At 41.2% G+C, this 25,483-nt stretch overlaps 1 protein-coding gene across 6 annotated transcripts in view; it reads right to left on the bottom strand.

Annotated features, from left to right (window-relative positions):
- Positions 1-8,118: 8,118 nt before the first annotated feature.
- Positions 8,119-25,483, bottom strand: part of ARHGEF9 (Cdc42 guanine nucleotide exchange factor 9) — a 244,133-nt gene continuing 226,768 nt past the window's right edge. For all 6 annotated transcript variants that reach the window (XM_051969023.1, XM_051969021.1, XM_051969025.1 and 3 more), the window contains 3 exons: positions 23,734-23,977; positions 21,914-21,982; positions 8,119-11,936 (listed from right to left, as the gene is read on the bottom strand). In XM_051969023.1, the coding sequence (XP_051824983.1) occupies positions 11,755-11,936; positions 21,914-21,982; positions 23,734-23,977 (495 nt within the window). In that variant the 3' untranslated portion in view covers positions 8,119-11,754. The remainder of the gene's footprint in view (positions 11,937-21,913; positions 21,983-23,733; positions 23,978-25,483) is intronic.

The following is a 25,483-nucleotide window of genomic DNA, read 5'->3' as shown; positions in this document are numbered from 1 at the left end:
TCCTTTGATATTCTTGACCTTTTGTTCTTCCAAATAAATTTTGGAATTTTTTTCTAGCTCAACAAAATGATTTTTAATAATTTAACTCTCAGGTGTTATTTGCGCTTTTCTTTTTTTAATTTTCAAAACAGAAAAACAAAATCATAAAAGGAAAAATATATTGCCAAGTGCATAGCAAAACATAAGGGAAGATTCAAAATGAGACAATAATCCATCAACTCATCATTTCCTATACCACAGCAATATTCTAATCTTAGACTAGTTATTTTAAATAATTTAAAATAATATTGATTAATATGGCTGGTATATAGTATAGCTTCCCTATTTTTTCTTTTTTTGATTAAATTTATTTTAGTTATAACTTTGTCTGAAATCAATAATTACTACCCTGCCTTTTTTCCCTAACTTCTACTCCAGATCATTGTTATTGTGTTTGTGTATATCTTTTATTTCATATTCTTACTGATTCCTCTGCTACTTTGTCTTATTATTACTTACCTACCTCCCCTGTAAAGCGCTATCTCTTATTCTCTTCCCTCCACTCTTTCTCTCTCTTTATCTTATCCCCATTAACCTATACATTTTATCCCAATCTTGTTAATCTACACACCCTTCTATACCCCCCTTATCCTATTCCATTTCCCTCTTTAATAAATTTAGAAGATTTTTATACCTTTCTAGACACACACACACACACACACACACACACACACACACACCCCTATGTATGTATTGTTTACTCTTTAACTCATTCCCAATATGAGTAGGATTACCAGCCCTCCTCCCCCCTCTAATTCTTCTGTCAATTACTCTTTAGGTGTTTGGTAGAATTCACGTGAATCCATCTGGTCCCCATGCTTTTTCCCTAAGAAGCTCATCTACTGCCTGTTCAAATTCTTTTTCTAAGCTAGGTTTATTTAGATAGTCTATTTTTTTCTTCTGTTAATCTAAGTTTTTTTGATAAATATTTTTTCAATTCACTTACATCTTTAAATTTATTGGCATAAAATTGGTCAAAATAACTCATAATAATTGCTTTAATTTCATCTTCATTAATGGCATATTTATGCTTCATTTTTGATAATGATTTGGTTTTCTTCTCTCCTTTAAAAAAAAAGATCATATCTATTTTATTGTTTTTTCCATAAAACCAACTTCTAGTTTCATTTATTAATACAATGATATTTTACATTCAGTTTTATTAATCTCACCTTTAATTTTTGGGATTTCCAATTTGGTATTTAATTAGGGATTTAAATTTTTCTTTTCGAAATTTATCATTGATGTATACACTTTCCTCTGATTATTGCTTTTGCTGTGTCCCATAAATTTTGGTATGTTGTCTCATTATTGTAATTTTATATAACTTGTTCCTTAACCCTTTCATTATTCAAGATTAGATTGTTTAGTCCCCAATTAATTTTTAACCTGTGTTTCTATTTCCCTTATTAAATATAATTTTGTTGCATTACGATCTGAAAAGGATGCATTTCCTACTTTTCTGCATTTAACTATAAAGTTTAATGCCCTAATATATGATCAGTTTTCAAGCAGTCTAGAACTATCCCTAAAGGGCTACAAAACTGTGCATACTCTTTGAGCCAGCAATGTCGCTACTGTATCTGTATCCCAAAGAGATCATAAAAGAAGGAAAAGGACCCACATGTGCAAAAATATTTGTAGCAGCCCTTTTTGTAGTGGCAAGGACCTGCAAATTTATTGAATGCCCATCTATTGGGGAATGGCTGAACAAGTTATGCTATGTGAGCAATGGAATATTATTGTTCTGTAAGAAATGACTAACAGACTGATTTCAGAAAAGCCTGGAAAGACTTACATGATGCTGAATGAAGTGAGAAAATACAAGAGAATTTTGTACATGGTAACAGCAAGATTATCTGATGATCAACTGTGATGGGCTTGGCTCTTCTCAACAATGCAGTGATTCAAGGCAGTTCCAATAGACTTGGGATGGAAAATGCCATCTGCATCCAGAGAGAACTATGGAGACTGAGGTGGATCTAAGCATAGTATTTTCAGCTTTTGTTTGTTTCTCATGATTTTTTCCCTTTTGGTCTGATTTTTCTTGCACAACATGACAAATATGGAAATTTATTTAATAAAATCACACATATTTAACCTATATTAGACTGCTTGCTCTCTTGGGGAGGGGGAAAGGAAGAGGGAAAGAAAATTTAAAATACAAAATCTTACAAAAACAAATGTTGAAAACTATCTTTAAATGTATTTGGAAAAATAAAATACCATGGGAAATATATATATATATATATATATATATATATATATATATATATATATATATATATATATATATATATACTATCTGTCTATATATACACACACATAAATGCATATGATCAGTTTTTGTAAGGATACCATGTACGGTTGAAAAAAGGTATATTCTTTTCTATTCCCATTTAATTCTCTCCATATTAATTGTCATATCTTGCTTATCTAAGATTCTATTCATCTTCTTGACTTCTTTATATATATATATATATATATATATATATATATATATTATATATATATATATATTTTTTTTTTTTTTTGGCTTGGATTAATCTAGTTCTGAGAGGAAAAGATTAAACTCCCCTAGTACCATGGTTTTGTGATCACCATTGTAATTCATTTAGCTTTTTCCTTTAAAAATCTGGATGCTATAGCATTGACTGCATATAGGTTTAGTATTGATATTATTTCATTATCTGTTATCTTTTTGATAATATTTCATTATCTATGGTATGTTTTATCATATTGTAATTTCCCTGTTTATTTCTTTTAATTAAATATAATATTTATATATTATATATATTAAAGCTTTAACTTTGTCTGAGATCATGATTACTACCCCCACTTTTTTTTCTTTGCATCAGCTTTTGAAGTCTAATAAATTCTTTTCCAGTCTTTTATCTTTATTCTATATATAGCTCACATTTTTTTGATGTGTTTGTTATAAACAACATATTGTACTATTCATATTCAAAATTATAATGACTAGCTGTGTATTTCCTCCCATCCTATTTTTTTGACTGTTTATTCTTCTCTCCTCTCTTTTTACCCTATCCCTGCTAACCTGTACTCCTTATCTTTCCTTACCCTTCTACTTAATATCACACCCTTCTAAGAGAACCTCCCTAATCCCATTCCCTCATCCTCTATTTTGTAAACTAAGATGCATGTTATTCCTTCTGAGAAAAAGTTTCTAGCATTATCACCCCTCTAACTTTTCCTGCCTTTACTGTAACAAGTTTTTCCACTCATGCCTCATTTGTGTGAGATAATTGCTCTATTTTACCTCTCCCTACCCAATTTTAATTTTTAGAATCATCCCATCATACTCATCTCAACCCTAAGTCTTTTATCTATATCTGCCCTTTCAGATTGGTTTTTAATGTTTACCTTATGTTTCTCCTGATTCTTGTAGGTCAAATTTTCTATTCAGTTCTGATCTTTTCCTCACAAATATCAGAAAGTGCTTTAGTTCACTAAGTATTTTCCCCCATGCAGGATTAACTTTGTGGAGTAAAGTTATTATTGTTGTAAACACAGTTCTTTTGTTCTTTGGAATATAATGTTCTATACCTCTAGTCTTTTCATGTATAAGCTGCTAAATCTTGCTTATCCTGACTGTAACTACAGTATTTGATTTTTTTTTCTATTATACTATTTTTTCCTTGACCTCAGAGTTTCAAAACTTAGCTATTACTCTTCTAGGTGGGGATTTCTGGTTTCTTAAATTTCTATTTTCCCCTCTACTTCTAAAAATACAGGGCAACTTTCCTTAATGATTGCTTGAAATATAGTTTCTAGACTCTTATATTGTCTTTTCTTGATTTGTTTTCTAAGTCAGTTGTTTTCCTAATGATATTTTATACAGTCTCTTCTATTTTTACATTCTTTTGATTTTGTTTCGTTATTTCTTGGTGTCTAGGAAGTCATTAACTTTCCCTTTTTCAAATTCTAATTTTTAAAGAGTTATTTTCTTTTGTAAGTTTTTTGGATCTCTTTTTCCAATGAGTTAACTTTTTTTTTCATAATTTTCTTGATTTTTTTGGAATTACTCTTATTTTTCCCTAACTTTTTTCAACCTCTCTTATTTAATTTGTACAATCCCTTTTATGCTCTTACTCTTTTTGGACTTTTGACATATGTGCTTTTTTTCTTTGAAGTAGAAGTAATTGTTTTGACTTCACTATCTTTTTCCAAGTTTGAATATAGACCTTCTCTATCCCATAGTCGCTATCTATGGTTGGGTTCTTTCTCTTTTGTTTACTCATTTTTTTGGCAATCTATTTCTTGACTGTTAACTACTAGTTTAAGTTGGGCTCTATTCTTGAAGTGTGGGGAATGATGTCTGAGACTTCAGATTTTTCATACTTTTTTTTCTGAGTTCTATCTAGGAGCTTGATCTAAGCCACGACCCAGCAATTACTACAGAAATTTTTACTCTCTATGGTATTTTCTGTGGCTGTAAGCATCAAATTCCCGGCTGTGGACATTTGCAGAAAAGCAGAATTTCTGGTTTTGGTTAAGACAGAGGGGGAAGTTGATGCTTAGAGCCCTGAAATCTCCCCCTGATCAGCTGACCAAACTTCCTAACATTTATGGGGTGCAAGTTCCTGAAACTGAGGCTACTGTCCTGACACAGTTGCCCCCAGGGCTTTGTTGATTCAGTGAAAGTATCTGCTCAGAGTTTTCTGCAGTTCAATCAGGTGAACCACTATCCCAGGAAGTTGGCTTTTTCCTAATGCCTTCACAAGTTGTTTTAGGCTAAACAACGGCTTTCCCCTGACTTTTAATTCCTTCTGCCACTCAAAGTTCGGTTTGGGAAGATATTTTAAATTGTTAGTGGGGGAATTTGGGAGAGCCAGGTAATTTCCTGCCTTATTCCACTATCTTCCAGAATCACTTGTGTGTGTTGTACATAACTATTTGTATGTTGTCTCCTTCCATGTGAGCTACTTGAGGACAGGAACTGTTTTCTCCTCTTTCTTTTCCTGGGACTTGGCATATAGTTGGTGCCTAATAAATGTTTATTGACGGACTGAAATAGTTTTTATTCTTGGACTTCTTTGTGAGTATATCAGTGTGAGGAGTATGAGAGGTTAGGTTTTCATAGATATCGTCACAACAGGATGAAGGGTAGGGTGAAATATTTTGTTACTATATCTCCAACCGATCACCATATGAGTCAAGGAACTGGCTAAACAACAAAGTTCCTGACAAAAGGGCCCAGGCATAAACCAACCCAAACAGGGCTTGACAGAGCATAAACCTTTTGACATATGGAAGGAGTGAATAAAGAGAATTGTAAATCCAACCAATTGAATGTCTGTAAATCTGACCAATTGTAACTAACTGATTGTAAAGCCCACGAACCCTAATCTTGAAGGGAGGGATAAGGAACCAAACTAAGTATAAAGCTTGCTCTGCTTCTGTATTCAGGATACCTCATCTGTGAGCACCTGCTTCTCAAGAGAATCTCTGAATAAAAGATTCTCCTCTCATTCTAAGAGTTGGTTATAACACTACTGAACTAGCTTCAAATGGGGAAGCAATGGGCAGCGGCAGTTCACCCCAAGCTTACTCCACAACCTTGTTGAGTTCCATGGGATCTTTTGATAATATCAGTACTCCCTGGTACCTTTCTGATCACTGGATCAAAGAAAGAAATAAAGGACTCACGTACCAAAATCTTAATAGTAGCTCTTTTTGCAGGAACAGAGAGGTGGAAAGAAATTAAATGCCATCAATTGGGGAGGAGGGTACTGAATAAACTGCCTTGTGAGAATAATGAAATAATATTGAACTGTAAGAAAAAGAAAATAAGGGAAATTTGGAAAGAAATGGGAAGACTTGAACAGGGCAAGGAAGGCAGAACCAGGAGAACTTTCAGGCAACAACGACAATAAGGTAAAGCAAGACAACATTAAGGCAGCTGAAGCCAGATTAAAGACATTTTTTTGTATGTCATAATGGAAGTTGAGGACATTTCCATCCCCTGCCCTTCCCCACCCTTTTGCCTGGAATATTCTGAAATAGTCGCTCCTGTTGTCTATTTTAGGGCCGTGGAAGTTTGTGTTTGTTTATAACCCTTTATTTTTAGGGCCAGCTGACAGGATGTCTGGGACCTCAGCTTCCACTTGTCATTAGTCTAATACTCAATGACTTCCTGTCTGGGAAACTCCCTTAAATACTTCCTTTAGAGCATAGGGACACATAAATGTTCCAGTATCCTAGTCTCCACACACAAAACTCAGAAAGGTCCAGATCCGCAGCCTCCCATCTTGTTTTATTACCATCTCTCCTATTGTGAGCAAGAAGCAGCAGCCCAAAGGCACAGTCAGTGTTCAACGATGAGTTTGCAGTACTAATGGAGCCACAGGCTTCTTGCCTCCTAGCAGAGGTGGTGGATGTAGGTGCTGAATTGTGAACGCATGGCCAATGACTTGATTTTGTTTGTTTTTTATTTTCTTTTCTTGTTTATCTGTTAACAAATCCAGCACCTGATAGAGTGGTACACTGTACCCACTAGCTAGTTCATCCTTCAGGTTAATTCACATGACCCACGTGCTCCAGAAGGGCCTGGAAGACAGTACTATCTATCTAGCCTTCACTATGGGATGGGAAAATATATGCTCATTTGAATATACTAAGTAAGTCCAATAGACTGTAAGTTCCTTGAGAACCAGAAGGTCAACTTTGTATCTCCAGACTTTAGTGCAGTGTCCAATGCAGAGAAGACACTTAATGGGTATGATGAATTGGTGACAAACATGTTGGCAGAGCCTGACAGTGTGGGGAGGGGGAAGGGGAAATGGTGACTAATGAAAAGAGGAAAGACTACGGACAAGGCCCAGAGACTCATTTTTCTCGGTATTTCTAAAAATGTTTTCTCCAAATAGGTCTCAAGGAGGTTTCATATGGACCAAGAGCTCCCTGGTCTGTGAGAGAATGCTGACTTTCCATGGAAATTAAGTGGGCAGTCACCCACATGGGCTGATTCTAAGGGAAATGGGAATCTTCTATGCCCGAGCTTTGGCCAGCTTCTTTACCAATAGAGCTGGATTCGTTTGATTGAAGACTTAATTCTCATTATACTGCCCATTCTTCTAGAAGGGGGTGAAAGCTTACCCTCTACTATCAGGAGGTCTAACTTTAGAAGGCAGCCATGCAATTATTCCAATTCGCAGAGTTCATTTCAAAATTGTGCTCTCAGCCCGTGCCTGAATTAGGGAGCTGGGCAGGACTCCTGTGAGTATAGAGGGCAGGTAGAGGAGGTTGGCTTATGGTGATCTCCTGGTACACTGTCTTCTGTGTATGTGTGACCCTGGACAAATCATTGTCCTCTGGGTCTCAAGTTTCCTTCAGTGGAAAAGATCAAGTTGGCCTTTGAGGTGCTTTCTATCTGTAGACCTAGGATTCCATGGGTATGACATTGGACATACCACAAAAAACTTTCCTGGGTCTCGATTTCTTCCAATGGAAAATGAGGAGATTGGACTGGATAGCTTCTAGTCCAACTCCCTAGTTTTACAGTTGAAGAAACCGAGACTCAGAATTGAAGCGACACCCTTGGTCACACAGCTAGAAAATCCGGGTCCTTGACCTCCACTGACCACCCAACTTGTCCCACCTTAGACATCAGAGAACAGTATGCTAAGTAGATGGGCCATGGGCTAAACTAGGGGAGGGAAGTCCAGAATGTCTGGGAAGGAATGGGGAGGCCCCAAGGAAGGGCTGGATCTGTATTGAGGGGCATGAGAGGAGAGGGGCAAGACAGCAGGGGGTTTCCTTTAGTCCAATCCTGAGGGGAGGAGACCAAGCTGGGCTCAAAATCAGGGCAGAGTTAAGGGCTGGGGTAGTCAATGGGTACACGTATGCACCGTGAGGTTCTGAGACTGCTTGGGTGTCACTAGAAGAGAGGCCAGGCCAAACCTGGGGCTCGGGAGCCCACCCCCAGCCCACCTCCCAGCCATGCCTGCAACCAGAAGAGTAAGCGTCCCTACCCATGGGACCCCGGTGTGAAATATGCATTTTTTGCTTTTGCTTTTGTCTTGGAAATGATTGAAAAAAATGAGGCAAACCCAGAAGTATCTTTTGACTTTTTATTTAGCTCCATAAATATTTTCATAAGGCTCAGTGTCTTCACAACACTTCTCTCTCTCTCTCTCTTTTTTGTTAAACATATTTTATTTTTGTTTTTACACACAATTTGGACATTTGTTGGATAGGGTCAAACAGTCAGATATAAACAGAAAAATGAAACTGGCAGATGTACACAGCTGGGGAGGCCCAAAACAAGTGTCGCCCACCCAGCCCAGCCCACCCAAGAGCACAGAAATGTCACTGTTAGGCTCCATCCTAGGCCCAGCCAACCTCCTCCTCTTGGAGGCAGTGACGTGCCTTCAAGATGGAGCCCTAGGTAGGTGTTTTGGAGTTACGGCTATAGGCCCCTTCCCTCCCCCCCAACCCCCCTCCCTACTCCCTCCCCCACCCCCCACCTAGCCAGAGTGCCCTACTGAAAAAAAGAAAAGAAACAAAACCCAACCGGACCTAGCTCAGGGACTCTCTCTTCCCGTCTCCTCAGGAAAAAGCTACAATCAACTGATGCCATGCAGGAACTGACAGTTAAGTGGGCTGAGGAATATAGCAACACTAGGGAAATTGGGGGAGAGAGCTTCCTGAAGACCATTTTCTACATAGCAGTTGGTCCAGCCCAGCCCATTTGCAGCCAGGCTGCTCAGCCCAACCCACTTTGGTTCAGTGGCTGGCCCACTTTCATCACTATGGGCCCGGGGGCCTTCCCTAGAGTGCAAAAAGAAAGAAAAAAAAAAGCCAAATCAATACTGTCAGTGAGGTGCTAGAACAGGTGGCCATCCCTGGCTAGCAGGGGAGGAGATGAGCAGGATGGCAGGGCTGATTAGCCCTGACTCAGAAGCCTGAAGAGCAGGCAATGTGGGTGGGGACTGGGGCCTTGCCGGCCTCGGGAAGGTGGGCAGGTCCTAAGTGGGGAGGCTGCTCAGTAGGTACTCATTCTCATTTCCAAAGGGAAGTGAGGTGGGCATCTGCCCAAAGTGCACAATCTATCTGGAGGAATAGACTCCATTTGCCCAGATCACATGAGTGAATTGAGCATCCATCCCTCATCCCCTGCTCAGGATACTGCATTCGACCCTTGGGGGCTCCGTTGGCTAGGCCTGAGGCTTTTAAGGCTAGACAAGGCTGCCTCATTAAGGGGACAGAAAAACTTGCAACCCCTCTTTTTCATGCTAATCCCCCCACTCCTTCCTCAGTGGCTTGCCTTCTGCTTTGGCCCAATCTGGCTTGGTTGTGTCTACACCAAGTAGGTAAGGCTCTGCCAAACTATGCTCTCCAGGGGCACTCTCAGGAAGGAAGATGCCAGGCTCTGATTGTGGGTGGCCTGCTCAGGCTCAGCTACCTTCATGATGTGAACCAGAGCTATGACAAGCATCCACTTCACCCAAAAATACTCTATTCTTGCTCTCTTTCAAGGCACAGAACAAACAGTTGAACCAGGGAAGCTCTGCCAGCTCTAACTTCGCTATTGTGTAGCAGGCTAATTCCTGGTTCAAATCCTGACTACCAATTGTGATTGGTGACCTTTGGCACTCTCTGGGCTTCAGTTTCCCCCTCTGTAAAACGCAGAAGGGAGAGGGACAATCAAGGTTCACTCCAGATCAAAACCTCACGTTTCCCTCTTAGCTACCATGGAGCTTGGGAAACTTCCTTCTCAGCCTTGGTAACACTACCTTGTGGTGTGGTCTTCCCACTTCCCAACATCTTGACTACTGGCTTACAATGTCCTGCTGCATTCCCAGTGGGAAAACTACGGCAAGAGAACCCGGGTTCTCCCAAACGGAAAGAACTCTACCAATGAAGCCAAGTCAGGCATCTATCTGTTCCTGACCTCCCAGACCAGCATAGACCATGGTCTTCCTCTTCCTCTGGCCCAGAATCTAATAGGACCCTTCCTGTTCTCTCTCCTCCTCCACCAACTACATTGGAAGTCCCCCGAGGACACAGACCAGATCTTATTTGCCTCAGTTTTCCTGAATGCTCAGCACAGGCTTGGGCACACAGGTGCTCAGTAAAGACTCACTATGTTAGCTGATGGAAACTTCCCGAAAGAGAAAGGGATATTGGTGGGAGAGAGAAAAGGAAAGGGAAATAAAATAGAGGGAGAGAGGAGAGGAGAGAGCAGGCAGAGAGAAGGAAAAAAAGAAAGCGAGGGAGGGGAAGGAGGGAGGAGAAGGTGTACATTTGCAGCTCCTCTCCCTCCACATGGGTTATTGCAATCAATTTGTTTGGCCAAGGCCTCTACTCTGTCCAGATAGGTTTCTGATCTTTCTCAACTGGCAACTTTTCATCTCGGGCCCTTCCCAGGACAGTGAGCATCAGGCTAGATGCCGAGAAGTCATTGGTTGTCCCTGCCCAGTGGGGTAGGGTAACCAGGGTAGCCTCCCAAAGGGCCTAGAGCTGCCCCCCCCACAGCCCACAAATGGGGGGGAAGTCACAACTGGACCCTTTCCTCAGTCTAACAGCAGACATCAGCCTTCTTAACTAGGCTGAAGGAGGAGCCGAAGCCACACAATCCACAGCCGTGCCCCCGGAGGGCAGAGCCTAGAAACCTTATGGAAAAAAAGATTTTGCACTCGGTAGGGCTGGAAAGTATCCTACAACCAAACCAGTTTGCCCAAAGAAGAAGACAAGGGGCCAAAGGAGGACTGACCCCACCCCATTCCCCAGTACCTTCTCCATCTGCAACATCCTGGGGTCACCCAGCAAGCCCAGAGAGGGGAATCAAAGATGCACAGAAGCCAATTTGATAGGAAGCATCTCCCAGATCAGAAAACCCTGATGTTCCCCCAGTTTTGGTGGGACAACCCTCCCCCCTCCCCCCAAACACATAGAAAATAGTAAAAGCAATAGAAATACCTAGTGGAATGCAACAGGGCACAATAGAGCACATCCTGACTAGCACAATTGAGAACAGAGGATGCTGGGAGAAATATTGTTTGGGGGGTGGGTGAGTCTTCAGAAATATTTGCCAGAGGCAGAGGGAGAAGGAAAGGGGTTGACCCCCGCCCCCCACGCTTTCCGGTTCAAAAGACAAATTAAAAGGTGAGAAGGGGGGAGACTATCCAACCCCATCCCCTAAACCCAACTACAGCAAAGAAAATCATCATCATTTATGTCTTTAAAAAAATCAAAACACAAGAACATTCATGATTGTAAAAGACAGATCAGCGAATTAACCACAGGGTAACCAGAAAGTCATTTGGGGGACACAAGAAAAGGCAAGGTGTTTTTTTTTTTTTTTTTTTTTTTTGTTCTTGTTGTTGTTTGTTTTTTTAAGTTAAAGGAAGAGAGTGAGAGAACAGAAAAAAGGCAAGGTGGGATCACATGGTTAGAAATCATTGGTACATCTTCCTATCTACTAACAGGTTTTCTTGTTCCCCCAACGATGGGAAAACTCATTTTTGGTCCTTCGGTACATCTTTCTCTCTCTCTCACTCTCTCTATCTCGCTCTCTCCATATATACATACGCAGGGGGTGAGTGTGTGTGTGTGTGTGTGTGTGTGTGTGTGTGTGTGTGTGTGTGTGTATGCATGTAAATATTAATTGCAACAATGCTTCTCCGAAAAAAGGTCCAACTAGAAATATAATTTTATTTATTCTTAAAATCTGACATTTCCCACTGGACGCTATTTTTTAAAGGGAGTTAACCTGCTGAAGTTTTGCCAGAAGGGCGACTGGCTTCGCTTGGGCTCTGAGAACTCGAAGACCTGGGACTGAGTGATGCCATCCGTCACCAAGTACTGTCCCTGATTCACAGGGTCCTGGGGTGGTGGGTAAGCTGGAGGGACAGCCCGGGAGTAGTTGGCACCTAGACAGAGGGAAAAAAGAGGGAGGGGAAAACAGCAAGTCAATTTAATCCTCCCCTATCCATAGTTCCATTGTGCCTTTGTCTACAGAAGAGAGCGTCTTAGAAGATTACAATGCTGTCCTAATCACGCAACTGGAGGCTTGATGTAATTCGAAGTAAGAAGTCGGGTGTAAGTGGCCTTTTTTTGCATTCAATTTAAGTCCATAACATGTTAGAACTGGGAAGGGACCCGAGAGATCATCTAGCATGCATACCTCTTTTCCAGAAGAGTAAAGCGAGGCCATAAGGAAAGTGACACAGAGCGTGAACAGCAGAGTGTCTCATCTCCAATCTTTGTCATCTTGGGGTAGCACAGTGGCCGGCATATAGTAAACACTAAATAAAGGCACATTCCCTCCTTCCCCTAAGGAGGGGGAAACACTTTCAGGTAAGACAACTGAGATCCAGAGAAAAGAGAAGACATATGGTGAGTTGATAAAGCGGCCAAATGAGTCTCCCAGCTCATTCTGAGGCTCTCTATAATAGACTACACCTGTTTCCAGATAATTTGTCCAAATGACGATGGCCAAGGAACAAATCATGGCGGAGGGATAAAAATACTCGGCTTGTAATCAAAGGGTCCAGGTTCAAATACTAGAACTAACATTGAGCAAGTCCCTTTTTCTCCAGGCTTGTTTGCTTCTTTATAAAATGAGAGGTTACACTAATTGTTTTATGAAGTTCCTACCAGCTCAAGATCTGGGATTAATAAACATTTATTAAATACCTACTATGTGCCTGGCACTATGTTAAATGCTGGGGATACAAAAAAAGGCAAAAGACAGTTACTATCTGCCCTCAAGGAGCTTGTAATCTAATGTGGTAGACAACGGGCAAACAAATAAATATACAAGAAAGCTGTGCACATTATAAATAGGAACTAATGAACAGAAGGAAGAGGCTGGAATTCCAAAGGATTGCTTCCTGTAGAATTTTATCCTGTGTTTGAAATGCTGTGAGATTTTAACTGGAACTTAAAGGAAGCCGGGATGGTCAGACATAGGGGATCACCACCGAGAGTGCCCAGAGCCAAAAGATGGAGGATCTCGTTCCTGGAACAGCCAATAGATCAGTGGCACTGGATCTTGGGTGATCTGGGCAAGTCATTTTCTTTCTCTGGACCTTAGTTTCCTACTCTGTAAAATTATAGGGGATGGGGGTGGAGTGAAGGAGGATCCAAATTTTGAAAAGGAATGATCACAAAGAGACAGCAAAGCATCCTCAAGAACAGCCCAAGTCAGACAATTGTCTTTTTTGATAAGGTAGATCAGGAAAATGCTGGTAGACATTTGCTTAGAGTTTATCAGAACACTTGACAAAATTTGTTGTGAAGAAAAGAGAACTTAAGGCTAGGTAGACTTGGGTAGACTCTGAACCGGTCAATGGCTGGATCCAAAGATGAATGGTCTGATGTCAACTTGAAGTAACATTCCTCTAGTCCTTGACTGTTCTCCGCAATATTTTTACAAGTGACTTAAAGGCATGGATGGCAGACTGATCAGATCTGCAGACAGTACAAAGCTGGGAGGGAGCTAACATGCTAGAGTTGAATCAAATGAGGTGAAATTAAACAGGAATAATGGTCGTCTCATGGTTCAGTTTGGAAAATCAACATCACAAGCACAAGATGGGGGAGATAAAGCTAGATAACACTTTATCTGAAAAAGACCTGGGGATTTTTAGTGGACTGCAAGCTTAATGAGTCACCGGTGTGATATGGCAGCTGAAAAAGCTAATGCAGTTAGGTACAGATCAATGGAGGCAATAATCCTGCTTTACTCAACTGACTGTGTAGCTGACCAAATATGGAGAACTGTGTTCAATACTGGGCCCTGCATTTCTGGAAAAATGAAAAAAAAAATCTGGAATTAGCCACAAGAGGCCAACCAGGATGGTGAAAATGGCCTTAGGCTCCTACTCCATGAAGACTGTTAAAAATATGGGAAGGAATGATTCGAAGGGGACCTGGTAGCTGTGCTCAATTACTGGGAAAGATGAGAGGTGAGAGATCTAGATCAGTTCTGCTTGGTGCCAAAGACCACAGCTAGGGGCAATGAGTGGAAGAGTCATACAGGCAAATAGAGGCTTAATAAAAGGGAAAACTTTTTTTTTTTAATGAATTATTATTTCAAAATCTAAACTTAAGAAATAAAAAAAGCATTTTCATAACAGAATAGAAAAGAGGCTTAAAACTGCAAATCAATTATGTACAACTTGCTTTTCCTTTTACATATATAATAAAGTTATGATATAACTTTTGTTCTCCCTATTCCCACCCTACTTTATGCTAGAGATGGCTACCATTAGACAGAAACATATATATATATATATATATATATATATATATATATAAAAATCCATTCTATACATCCTTCTATTTATCAGTTTTTTCTCTGCCCTAGAGATGGCTACCATTCTATATATCCTTCTATTTATCAGTTCTTTCTCTGGATGCAAATAGCATCTTCCTTCATAGGTCTTGTTAGTTAATTTGGCTGTTTATAATAGTTAAAATGACTTGATTTCTCAAAGGTGTTCTTAAGACAATATGTGCCATGTTCTCTTGGTTCCGCTCATTTTGCTTTTCATTATTTCATGCAAGTCTTTGCCATGTTTTTGTACAATCGTTGAGCTCATCATTTATTATAACATAAGTAATATTTCATCATGATCATATACCACATTTTTTAATGCCATTCCCCAATTGATGGGCATCCCCTCAATTCTAGTCCTTTGCCACAATAAAGATAGCTGCCAGAAATATTTTACAACATATAGGTTCTCTTCCTCTTTCCCTAATCATCTTGGGAAACAGAGGTAATAGTGGTATTGCTGAGTCAAAGGATAATAGGAAGCTTTACAATCCTTTCCGCAAAATTCTAGATTGCTCTGTAAAATGGTTGGATCGGCTCACAATTTCCATAGTGAATTAGTGTCCCCTCTAACATTGGTGCTTTCCTCTCGTCATTTTAGACAATCTGATAGATGTCAAGGTTGTTTTAATTTGCATTTCTTTAATTAATAATGATTTGGAGCATTTTCTATATGACGACAAATTGTTTGGATTTGACCAGAAAACTGCTTTTCACATCCTTTGACCACTTATCAATTGAGGAGGGAAAACCTTTTCAATATTATAACTATTTAAAAGTGGAATGGCTACCTTGATAGGCAGTGGATTATACCTTATTAGAATACTTCAAGGAGAGGTCAAATGAGCACTTGTCAGTTATGTAAAATAAAGGGGCTTGTTGCTCTTGGTTGGATTAGGTGGTTTTTCTCTCAGTTCTGAGAACTGATTTCTTTAAGGTGTCACATTATAAGAGGCAGCTAGGTGGCGCGGTAGAGTACCAGCCCTGAAGTCAGAAGGAACTGGGTTCAAATTTGACCTCAGACACTTAACACTTCCTAGCTGTGTGACTTAGCCCCAATTGCCTCAGAGCACACACACACACACACACACACACAAGTAACATTCCTAGGAGTATGAATGTGTCTCATCGTGTGTGTGTGTGTTTGTGTGTATGTTGTTATTCAGTTGTGTCCAACTCTTTGTGACTCCATGGATGATATCATTTCAGTACTGTCCACGGGGTTTTCTTGGCAAAGATACTAGAATGGTTGACCATTTCCTTCTCTAGTGAATTAAGACAAATATAGGGTAAGTGACTTAGCCAGAGTCACACAGCTAGAAAGTATTTGAAGCTGAATTTTAACTCAGGTTTTTCTGGCTCCAGTTCCAGTGCTCTATCTACTGCAGCATCATTGAGCTGCCACACACCAACATGTATGTATGCATGTATGTATGTATACAGACACACACATATAGTACCGATACCTTACACCAGTTATTTCTCATGCCTACTTTTGAACCCTCCACGCCCACTTGTGAAAAAAAGATAAACATGAAAATAAAATACAATCAAATAAAAACCATTAAGTTAAAGCACATCTGCTCTGATAACTAACTCCCCATCTCTCTGCAATAAGGGAAGTATGGCTTCACTTTCTTTTCTCCGGGACTTGAATTGGTTTGTCCATTACAAAAGTACAGAATCACCAAAATTCATTGTTCATCTGATCCAATCTAAACATCCAAGAAATCCCTCTTATAACATACCCTCTAAGATATTATAATGGGTCATCCATTACTCAGACTTCACCTTTCTTCTGATGATTTTTTAATTGGCATTTTGGTATATTGTTTTCTAGGTTCTGATTATTTTCTCTCTGCATCCGTTCATGTAAATCTTATTTTGCTTCTCTGAATTCCTAACATTCATTATTTCAGATTGCACAATAACATTTTATCATATACATATGCTACAGGTTTTTTCGGCTGTTCCACAAATGATAGCTTCTAACTGTTGTTTTACCACACACAGAGTATTTTATTATTTATTGAATCTTTGGATTTTGGATGTTGGAAGTCTTTGACTTCCTCCAGTTTGTGCCCAGTAGTGGAACTGTAAAGCCAAAGAATATGGACAGTTTAGTCACTTTTCTTTCCTCATTCAAAACTGAAACTCAGAATGGTCACACTCCTTCCTATCTCCACTAAGAGTGTATCATTGTACCTGTCCATCTCCAGCCCCTGCAGCAGCGACTAGTTCTATCGTTTGTTTATCTTTACCAACTGACATACTGTGAAGTAGTAGACGCTGAGTTGTTTGTATTTGTCTCTTTTACTAGGGGTGATATGGTGCCTATTTTCATGGAATCACTTATAGTTGGCAAATCTTCCTTTGAAAATTATTCATATCCTTCAACTCTTTTGTCTTCTAGGAAATGGCTTTTGGTGTTTTTTGTCTGTGTCAATTCCCTGCATATTAAGCATATCAGATATAATACAAAGCATTTCTCCCACGAAACCACTTCTCTTCTTAATCTGTCTTGATTGATTTTATTCATGCAAAAGCTTTTCAATTTTATGTAGCCACAAAAGTCTATTAATCTTTTATGTTTATCTCTGTTCCGTGTTCAGTTAAGAATTCTTCCCCATCACCTATATGTGCAAAAGTGTTTGTGGTGGCCCTTTTTGTAAGGGCTAGAAACCGGAAATTGAAGGGCTGCCCATCAATTGGTGAATGGCTGAATTAATTGTGGTATATGAATGTTATGGAATATTATTGTTCTGTAAGAAATGACCAGCAGGATGAATACAGAGAGTTTTGGAGAGACTTACATGAACTGATGCTGAGTGAAATGAGCAGAACCAGGAGATCGTTATACACTTCAACAATAAGACTGTATGAGGATGTATTCTGATGGATGTGGATTTCTTTGACAAAGAGAAGATCTAATTCGGTTCCAATTGATCAATGATGGACAGAAGCAGTTACACCCAGGGAAGGAACACTGGGAAATGAATGTGGACTACTTGCATTTTTGTTTTTCTTCCCAGGTTATTTTTACCTTCTGAATCCGATTTTTCTTATGCAACAAGAGAACTGTACGGATCTGCACATCTAGGATGTACTTTAACATGTTTAACATGTATGAGACTGCCTATCATCTAGGGAAGGGAGGGAAGGGAAAAGTTGGAACAGAAGTGAGTGCAAGGGACAATGTTGCAAAAATCACCCATGCATATGCTGTCAATAAAAAGCTATTAAAAAAATAATTCTTCCCCATCCCCTACTTCAACCCCAGTTATAGTTATGAAAGATACTTGATTTTGTTCTTTTCTATTTTTTTTTAATGGTATGTCCTTTATATTCAGGTCCCATATCCATTTTGAGCTCATTGTGGTATATGGTACAAGATGCTGATCTAAGTCTAATTTTTGCCAAATTGTTTTCTAGTTTTCCCAACAGTTCTTTTTTAAAAAGAGACTCTTTTGCAGGGGTACTTTGTATTCTACATTTATCAAACACTGGACAATTTCCATTTTTTTTTTTTTGGTTACTTGCTTCTCTAGTCAGGTATTTTGATCTACTTTTCTTTTTTTTTTAAACTGATACTGTCCTCATATATGAGCTTTGAAGGAAATAAGAGATTCTAAGGGGACAATAAGGAGAAACTGAGTATTTTAAGCAGGGAAATGACTTGGCTAAAATTAGGTGCTTTGAGAGTATCATTTTGGCAGAAGTGTGTGAGATGGGCTGGAGGAGACATGAGATAGGAAGCCCAATTGGGAGGCTGTTATAATGCTCTTGGCAAGAGGTTGTGAGAGCCTGTAAGCTCAACAGCGGTAGCTTTGTAAAGTAAGGGTTCAGAGATGAGAAATGTTTCAAGGTAGAATTGACATGACATGGCAACTTAGTGGATGTCACTGGGTGAAGGGGTTTCAAGACTCAAGGATGACTTTGGGCTAATGAATCTTGAGAGATTAAAATGCTAGTGGCGCCCTTTACAGAAACAGAGAAAGTTAAAAAAAAAAAAAAAAGGAATGGTTTTTTGGGGAGAGATAACGACTTCTATTTTGGACATGTTGAGCCTGAAATGTCTATGGAATTCCAGTTGGAAACGTCCAATAGAGTGGGGGACTCAGGATGGAGCTCAGAGATTAGGGTTGGATATACAGATCAGTTATCTAGATAGAGGTGAGAGACAGAGAGATGGAAGGGGAGAGGGAGAGAGAGAGGGAGTGTGTGAGGGAGAGAGAGAGAGAGAGAGAGAGAGAGAGAGGAGGGAGGGGAAGGAGGAGGAGTAGAGGAGAGAGAGACAAAGGGAAAGGGAGGGGAGATGAGGGGAAAGAAAAGAGGGGGAAGAATTCAGGAGAGAAAAGAGGAGTTTGGGAGAGGAGACAGAGACAGGGATTCCCCAAATGAAAGTAAGGAGGGACCAGACAAATAGGAAAAGATTCAAGAGAGTATAGAGTCATGACAACCCTGAGAGAAGACAACATCCAGGAGGAGAGAGAGAGAGTGGCCAACAATGTCAGCTGCTGCACAGAGGTCAAGAAAGGTAAGTACTGGGCTCTGGCCCCAGAGATTAAGAGGTCAGTAATTCTAGGGGCAGTTTCAGGCCAGATTGTGCCAGGGAAAGCATCACAGCAAGTCAAAGCTGGAAGTGATACAGAGAACACCTGTTACCTGGAATCCAGTTCCCTCCAGAGAATGCAAGGGATCTGTCCAAGGTATCACAGGGAAGAATAGTTTATCATGCCTGGCGAACAGGGAGGGGTAGGTAGAGTCGCTCCCAGTGACAGACACAATGGCTGGCTGGCCTTGGGAAGCAGTCTGTCCCTAGGACTCTCCATGATGCAATTCTAACATGACAGAAGCTGCCAGCACTTGGGCTGCACTGGTAGAGGTAGGAAGGACCCCTGGCACAATCAAGAAGCACGGCTCAAACACAGACCCCGTGCCGGCTATTACAATAGCAGTTTATTCTCTTGTCTTTATTCTGAAACTGCCCCAGATACTTTTGTGTGGGAATGGGGGTCTGATTTAAAACCTTGGCTGTTCCCTCAGCATTCCCAGCTCCTCTCAACCACCCAGCACAGTGAGCACAGTGGATGCCTGACCAATTCGGACTAAATTGCACGAAAGCATTTCTTTCCTTGGTGAGGGAGAATACTGTTAGAACCAAGGATTTCAAAGCAAAAGACTTTCCCTTTAAATTCAAGGGCATTGGACAAGACCAACCTCCATCAGACTGTGAGAGCCTTGAGGGCAGTGCCTGCTTTTTTCCTTTTTTTCTTGTTATCTCCAGCTCTTAGCTGGGTTTATAGTAGGTGTTTCACAAATGGTAACTGACTGACTGCATTTCTCAAGTTCCTTATAATCACAGCATTTTCTTCACAATCACCAAGGAGGTACATGTTATAGATGTATATTATGTATGTATGGGGGAGGGGGAGGGGGGGAGAGGGGTTGTGGGAGAAGGGAATGATGTTTCATCGATCTGAGAAACTCATAGCAAGAAAACTTGTTCCAATGCAGATTGGTAGCAACTCTACCATTTCAAGTTGAGAGCTGTCCAAAGTACCAAGAGGTACCCGGTAAATGACTTGCCCCACATCATACAACCAGGATGGTCCACAGGTGAACTCGAACCCAGGGTCTTTTTGACTTAATGTCCACTACACCACATGTTCTGAGTGTTATTACAGTGGGGAGGACAGGGAACTTGACGCTTGACGATCTCCCCACTCCCACTGTAGATAAATAAAATCACAGAATGGGGCAGGTACAAAGGCATTACCTACTCACTGATATTCCTTTACAAAGTATAAAGGTTACTTGATGAAAACTGAGACGGGTAGTTTGCCTATAGCTGGCTAAAGATTAGCCATGCCACTGGCAGGTCATTAAACAGTAAGTTTGCCACCCTTGATAGTAATCATGGCACAGTCAAGGCAGAAAACATCTTCGTGGAGCGTAACTTTTGTGTCTATACCACCCTGTATTGGGAGGGAGGGAATTTCTTTTCACCTCCCTCGCTGGATGTGGCAAGTCAATGGAAATGGTTATGAGGAGCGGGACCCTTGGAAGCAGAGACGAGAACAAGCTATAGATTCGAGAGAATTATTGTGGGCATTTGGGAGTAGAGCTGTGGAAAGGAGAGCTCGTAGAAGTAAACTACCCAGGAGACACTGAACCTAGTAGGCAGCAGAGTGAGAATATTTTGCGTAAGGACATCACCACTCCAAAATTCCAGAGATGTGAGCTGTCTCGGTCATATGTACTCCCTACATGTATGCTTCACTACCGACATGTCTACTCTTTCCACTGGCACTGTATATTTGTGAGAGAGGGTATGCGTCAGGGAGCATGGTAGCAACTCAAATAGAGCACTATATTATTAATGCTTATTTTATAGCCGGAGGGTTAAGAGCAGAGCAATGACTTGTCCAGAACCAGTGACAAAGCTACTGACAAAGCTTGGATCCGAGTTCAGCTTTTCTGCCGCCAAGTCCGGCACTCATATCACCATTTAGTCGAGCCTCTCGGTATTGGAGAAGAGATGGGAGGAGCTGATGGCTCTGCCAGAGGAGTTGGTAGGGAGATGAAAATGCTCAGGATAAACAGTAAATACAACAGTTTAAGCAAAAATTGGCTATTCGTAGGCATTTAGCCCCCTCAATGAATGGGGTTTGGGAATAATTCAGGGCTTTTTTCCATGGTTGTTGGCATCCCAGTTCCTGGAATCAGAGCATTTTTTTTTAATAGCAAGCTTGCCAAGAAAGGGAAATCAGATGAGCACTTGAGGAAAGGAAAGTAGTGTTGGCTGATGAAGTTGGAAGTCACATGGTCTTGGGAAAGTGACAGTGGATCTCAATGGTCAAGCTGGGGACAGAACGGAGGGTGTCTTTCCTCTTGCCCTAGCTGGAGAAATGTTGGTTTAATCAATCCATAAACATTTATTAAGGTGTCTAAAATGTGTCAAGCTATGTCCCCATTTTCCTGTTTAACAGGTTGAGTAAATGTGTAAGTTGAGTCCCAGGTTGAATGAGTTCAAAAGGGTGTTGTTTTTTTTTTTCTTTCTTTGATCTGTCCATACTCTTTGCTCCAAAGATAACATTGCTAGGCCTCATATACCCCACAGAAGCTAACAATAGAAAAGAAAGGCCTCACGTACACCAGAATATTCCCTTTAGTACTTTTTTTTTTTTTTTTGTAATGGCAAAGAACAGGAATAAAAATAGATGCCCATCATTTGGGAACTGGCTAAACAAAGTGGGGAATCTTATTTACAACAATAAAAATGGAAAGACAACAAGCAGCACAAACCTAGCCTTGGGGAGGACCTGAGAGTATGTAGCTCCTTCTTTGCAGAGGTGGGGGACTACCGATGCGCACTAGTGCATAAACTCTCAGATTCAGTCAATGCACTGGGTTTGGTTTTAACTGTTTTATTCCCTCTCTTTTTAAACCTCTGTTACAAGAGCACACACTAAATGGCTGGCCTCTCTCGATACAGACCAGGCAGGAAGCCTCTAGACCTGCTGCTGACTCATCTTTCAACCCTGGACCAAAGGAGGGGCTTACCTTTTTGCTTACTGACTTTCCTGACAGTCATGGCCGCCTGCCTTTTCTGGTTCTCGGAAATTTCAAAGCCTGCAACAGAGGAAACGCACAAGTTGCCTGTGGTGAGACAATTGCCCTGAGCCATTGGCAACGGAGCAGGGAGCCAAGGATCCTAACCCTCTAGACACAGCTCCTTCCTCTCCCCAAGCAGTGCCAAGCTTTTGCCCAAGGGTGACCCACTTTCCTTTTGATGTCAGGGATGGAGTTGAGGCCAGCACAGCCATTCAGCCATGAAAATGGAAGCCTTCATCCCAATAGTCTTGGGATGGAAAATGCCCATCACATTTAGAGAGAGAACTATGGAGGCTGAGTGGAGATCAAAGTATAGTATTTGCACCTTTTTGTTTGTTTTTTTCTTTCTTGTGGTTTTTCCCTTTCTCCTTTTGGTCTGATTTTTCTTGCACAAAATGACAAATATGGAAAAGGATGGTACATATTTAACCTATATCAGATTGCTCGCTGTCTTGGGAAGGGACAGGTAAAAGATGGAGTCCACTAGGGAAGGTCTGTGGTAGAGTATAAGCAGCCAGAAGGTTTGGGATTGGGTCCAAATAATTCTCTGGATATAGTATCTAGGACCACACCACTTCCTGGCAGTTACTGAATACAAACTAACTGGTAATTGCTACATTATTGATCCAGCTTGCAACCAGAGGATCAGGTTTTGTGTGGCAGCCACTGTGACATTACAAATCCTCTAATCAGCTGTTTTTAAAAGGCTCCCCTCCAGCTGTGTGAAGAGAGAATGAGATTCGAAGCACTATTCAAAGAATGGAAAATAGTAGTAATTTGGTATCTTCTAACGGTTCCCACAATCACCTATGCCTAAAGGTGGGACAGTAAAGGAGAGAATGCAGATCATGTTATGTGAGCCATCGCCACCACAACTGCCACGGTACCAGGCACTGAGATGTTAAAAGCACAAATGACTCATGTTCAAGCAGGGCTAAAAACCAGAGGGGATGGGACTGGACTTGAGATTTGGTACTGGGAACTTCTATCAATGTAGACTGGGACCTGTTTTACAACTTAATAGTCTAGGATGCTGCCTGGGACCCAGAGAGGTCAGGTTATTTGCCTAAGTCACACAGCCAACACATGCCATCTGAGGTAGGATTTGAAATCAGGAATCACATCAGGCAGCTCCCCCATATCTATCTATCTATCTATCTATGTATATGTGTCTGTGTTTGTGTATATGTGTATGCATAGAGACTGTTCTGTACATCTTACATCTAAATATCTACATAATAAATATTACAAAGTTAAATACAGTAGTTAAAAATGGAGGGCGTGGGCAATGGAGATTGGGCGATCAGGTGAAGCTTCCTAGCAGAGTGATATTTGAACTGGAAAGAGGCCCAGTCCTCATCACTATTGGCAACTAAGAAACCACTAAGTTTGAGAAGACTTCTCAACAAAGCTAGAGCCAGGATTATTTCTATTGCTTTTAGGTTTCTAAAGGGTTTCTCTCACACAACTGGTAAAGTGCAAGTATTATTGATTATTTAACAAATGAAGAAACTGAGGCTCAGAGAAATGAAGTAAGTTACCCAAAACTACCCAGCTTGTATCAAGAAGAAGAATCCACGCAAGGTTTCTGCCGACTCATACTTCGTTACCGGCCGTGTACTCTTTTTTCCCCCCCCACGTACAACTCGCAGGAGAATATTCCCCCACTGGGAAAATAGGCATCAGATGTTTTAAGCCCAGGTTCCGTGGCTTATCCCACCCTTGCCAACCACAGCTCTATTCCAGGTGAGTCTCTTTGGATTTCTTACCTATTTTTTCATCTTCCTGTACCATCTTTCTCTCTTCTCTGAAAGCCCGGAGCCAGCGAAGCTTCTCCTCCAGTTTCTTGGCAAAGAATAAATGCACCTCCTCGGTCTCCTTGTTATGCAGCTTGAAGGCATTTTTCATACTGACATTGAAGTCATCATCGCGCCCATCTTCAATGTCGACCACCTCATACTTATCCATGTCAATGCGGCCCTTGTAGTAAAGGATATCTCTCCGAATCAGGTCCTAGAGGCAAAGGAAGAGAGGGTTTTCTGTTGGAGGAGAGGGGGGTGATCACATGCTGCAGGCACACAGGGAACCTTCTACCACTGGTTTATTTTACAAAGCTGGGAAGCATTTCGAGTGGTCTGGCCTCATTGGCCCAATGGGCTGGAGGATTGGGCTAATGAGGCCGAGGAACGAACTTTGTCTCGTCTAAGCCGCTTCATCTGAGGTAAAATAAGAGTCCCCGGCAATGAACGGAGTCCCTAGGCTTGAGCATGCACACCACCAAGAAGCCACGGGATACCAGGGAAAGAGTGGTGGAGCTGGAGTGACAAGATCTGGGTTCAAGGCCATGTTCAATAACTTACCATCCATGTGTCTTTGGGCAAGTCCCTTAATGTGGGGGGAGGGGGGTGCTTATAGAATCACATCTTCCATTTCTCTTAAAGCTTTTAGGTCTATGAGGTATTTCTCCTACTGAGGGAAGTATGGCATGATGCACAGAATGCTGGGCCTATTGTCAGGAAGACCCAAGTTCAAATGAGCCCCAAGATACTTACTAGCTAGGTGTCATTTTGCCTCTGCCTGCCTCAGTTTCCTCATCTATAAAATGGAGATGATAAGAGTACCTCCTTCCCAGGGTGGTTGTGAGGATCGAATGAGATCACATTTGTATGGTGTTCTCCAAATTACAAAGTGTTAGAGAAACGTGTGCTATTTTTACCATGAGAAGTCATTTGCCCAGCTAGTAAATGTAGGATCCAGCACTAGAACCTAGGCCTATTGCTGGATACCAAGCATAGTCCCGATGACTGAGAACTTCAGTTCTTTCCTCTGTGGCAATCTTGACACTTGAGCTTGACACTACCTAGCTGTACCTACTTATCTGCCTGCTTACCTCCTAGAGCACTTATGGGGCTAGCACTGTGTAGATGGCAAAGCTATAAAGCAAGGTTGCTTGGAGGGGGGAGGTACAGATGGGGGATGGGAGGGGTGGGGGGGCAGACTGTGAATGGCTCAGCTCTGGAACCCAAAGTGTGTGTATGCCCCACTGATGGCGGGTCAACAGCATCATCTTCATGTACACAGCATAGCAGGTACACTTATAAATAGGTACTTGCCTGGAGCTAGCTGGTAAAAACAAAACAAAACAAAACAAAACAAACACGTAAAAAGGTCAATCCTTTGCACATTGATAAGAGAAGTAGATCACAGAGTATCAGAGCTGGAAGGGGTCCTAGGAGGTCATCTAGACAGATAGAGCCCCTGAAGTGCCAAGGGGAAAAGGACTAATCTAAGATCACACAGCCAGTACGTGCCCAAGTCAGGACAGGTCTCCTTTGCCAAGATCACAGAGCCAGGCAATTCAAGGGATCATGGGATTGAGAGTGGGGAATTCTGTGGAATCACAGACTCAAGTTCTACTGGGTCATGACAACACTAGAAGGAATTACATGGGTGTGGGTGGAAAGACACGGCCTACAGACTAGGACAAAAAGGGCAGCTATATTGCACACATAGGACCAC

This window comes from Antechinus flavipes, chromosome X (genome assembly GCF_016432865.1).
Source record: "Antechinus flavipes isolate AdamAnt ecotype Samford, QLD, Australia chromosome X, AdamAnt_v2, whole genome shotgun sequence".
NCBI lineage: Eukaryota > Metazoa > Chordata > Mammalia > Dasyuromorphia > Dasyuridae > Antechinus > Antechinus flavipes.
This window is presented reverse-complemented; position numbering and strand designations above follow the sequence as displayed.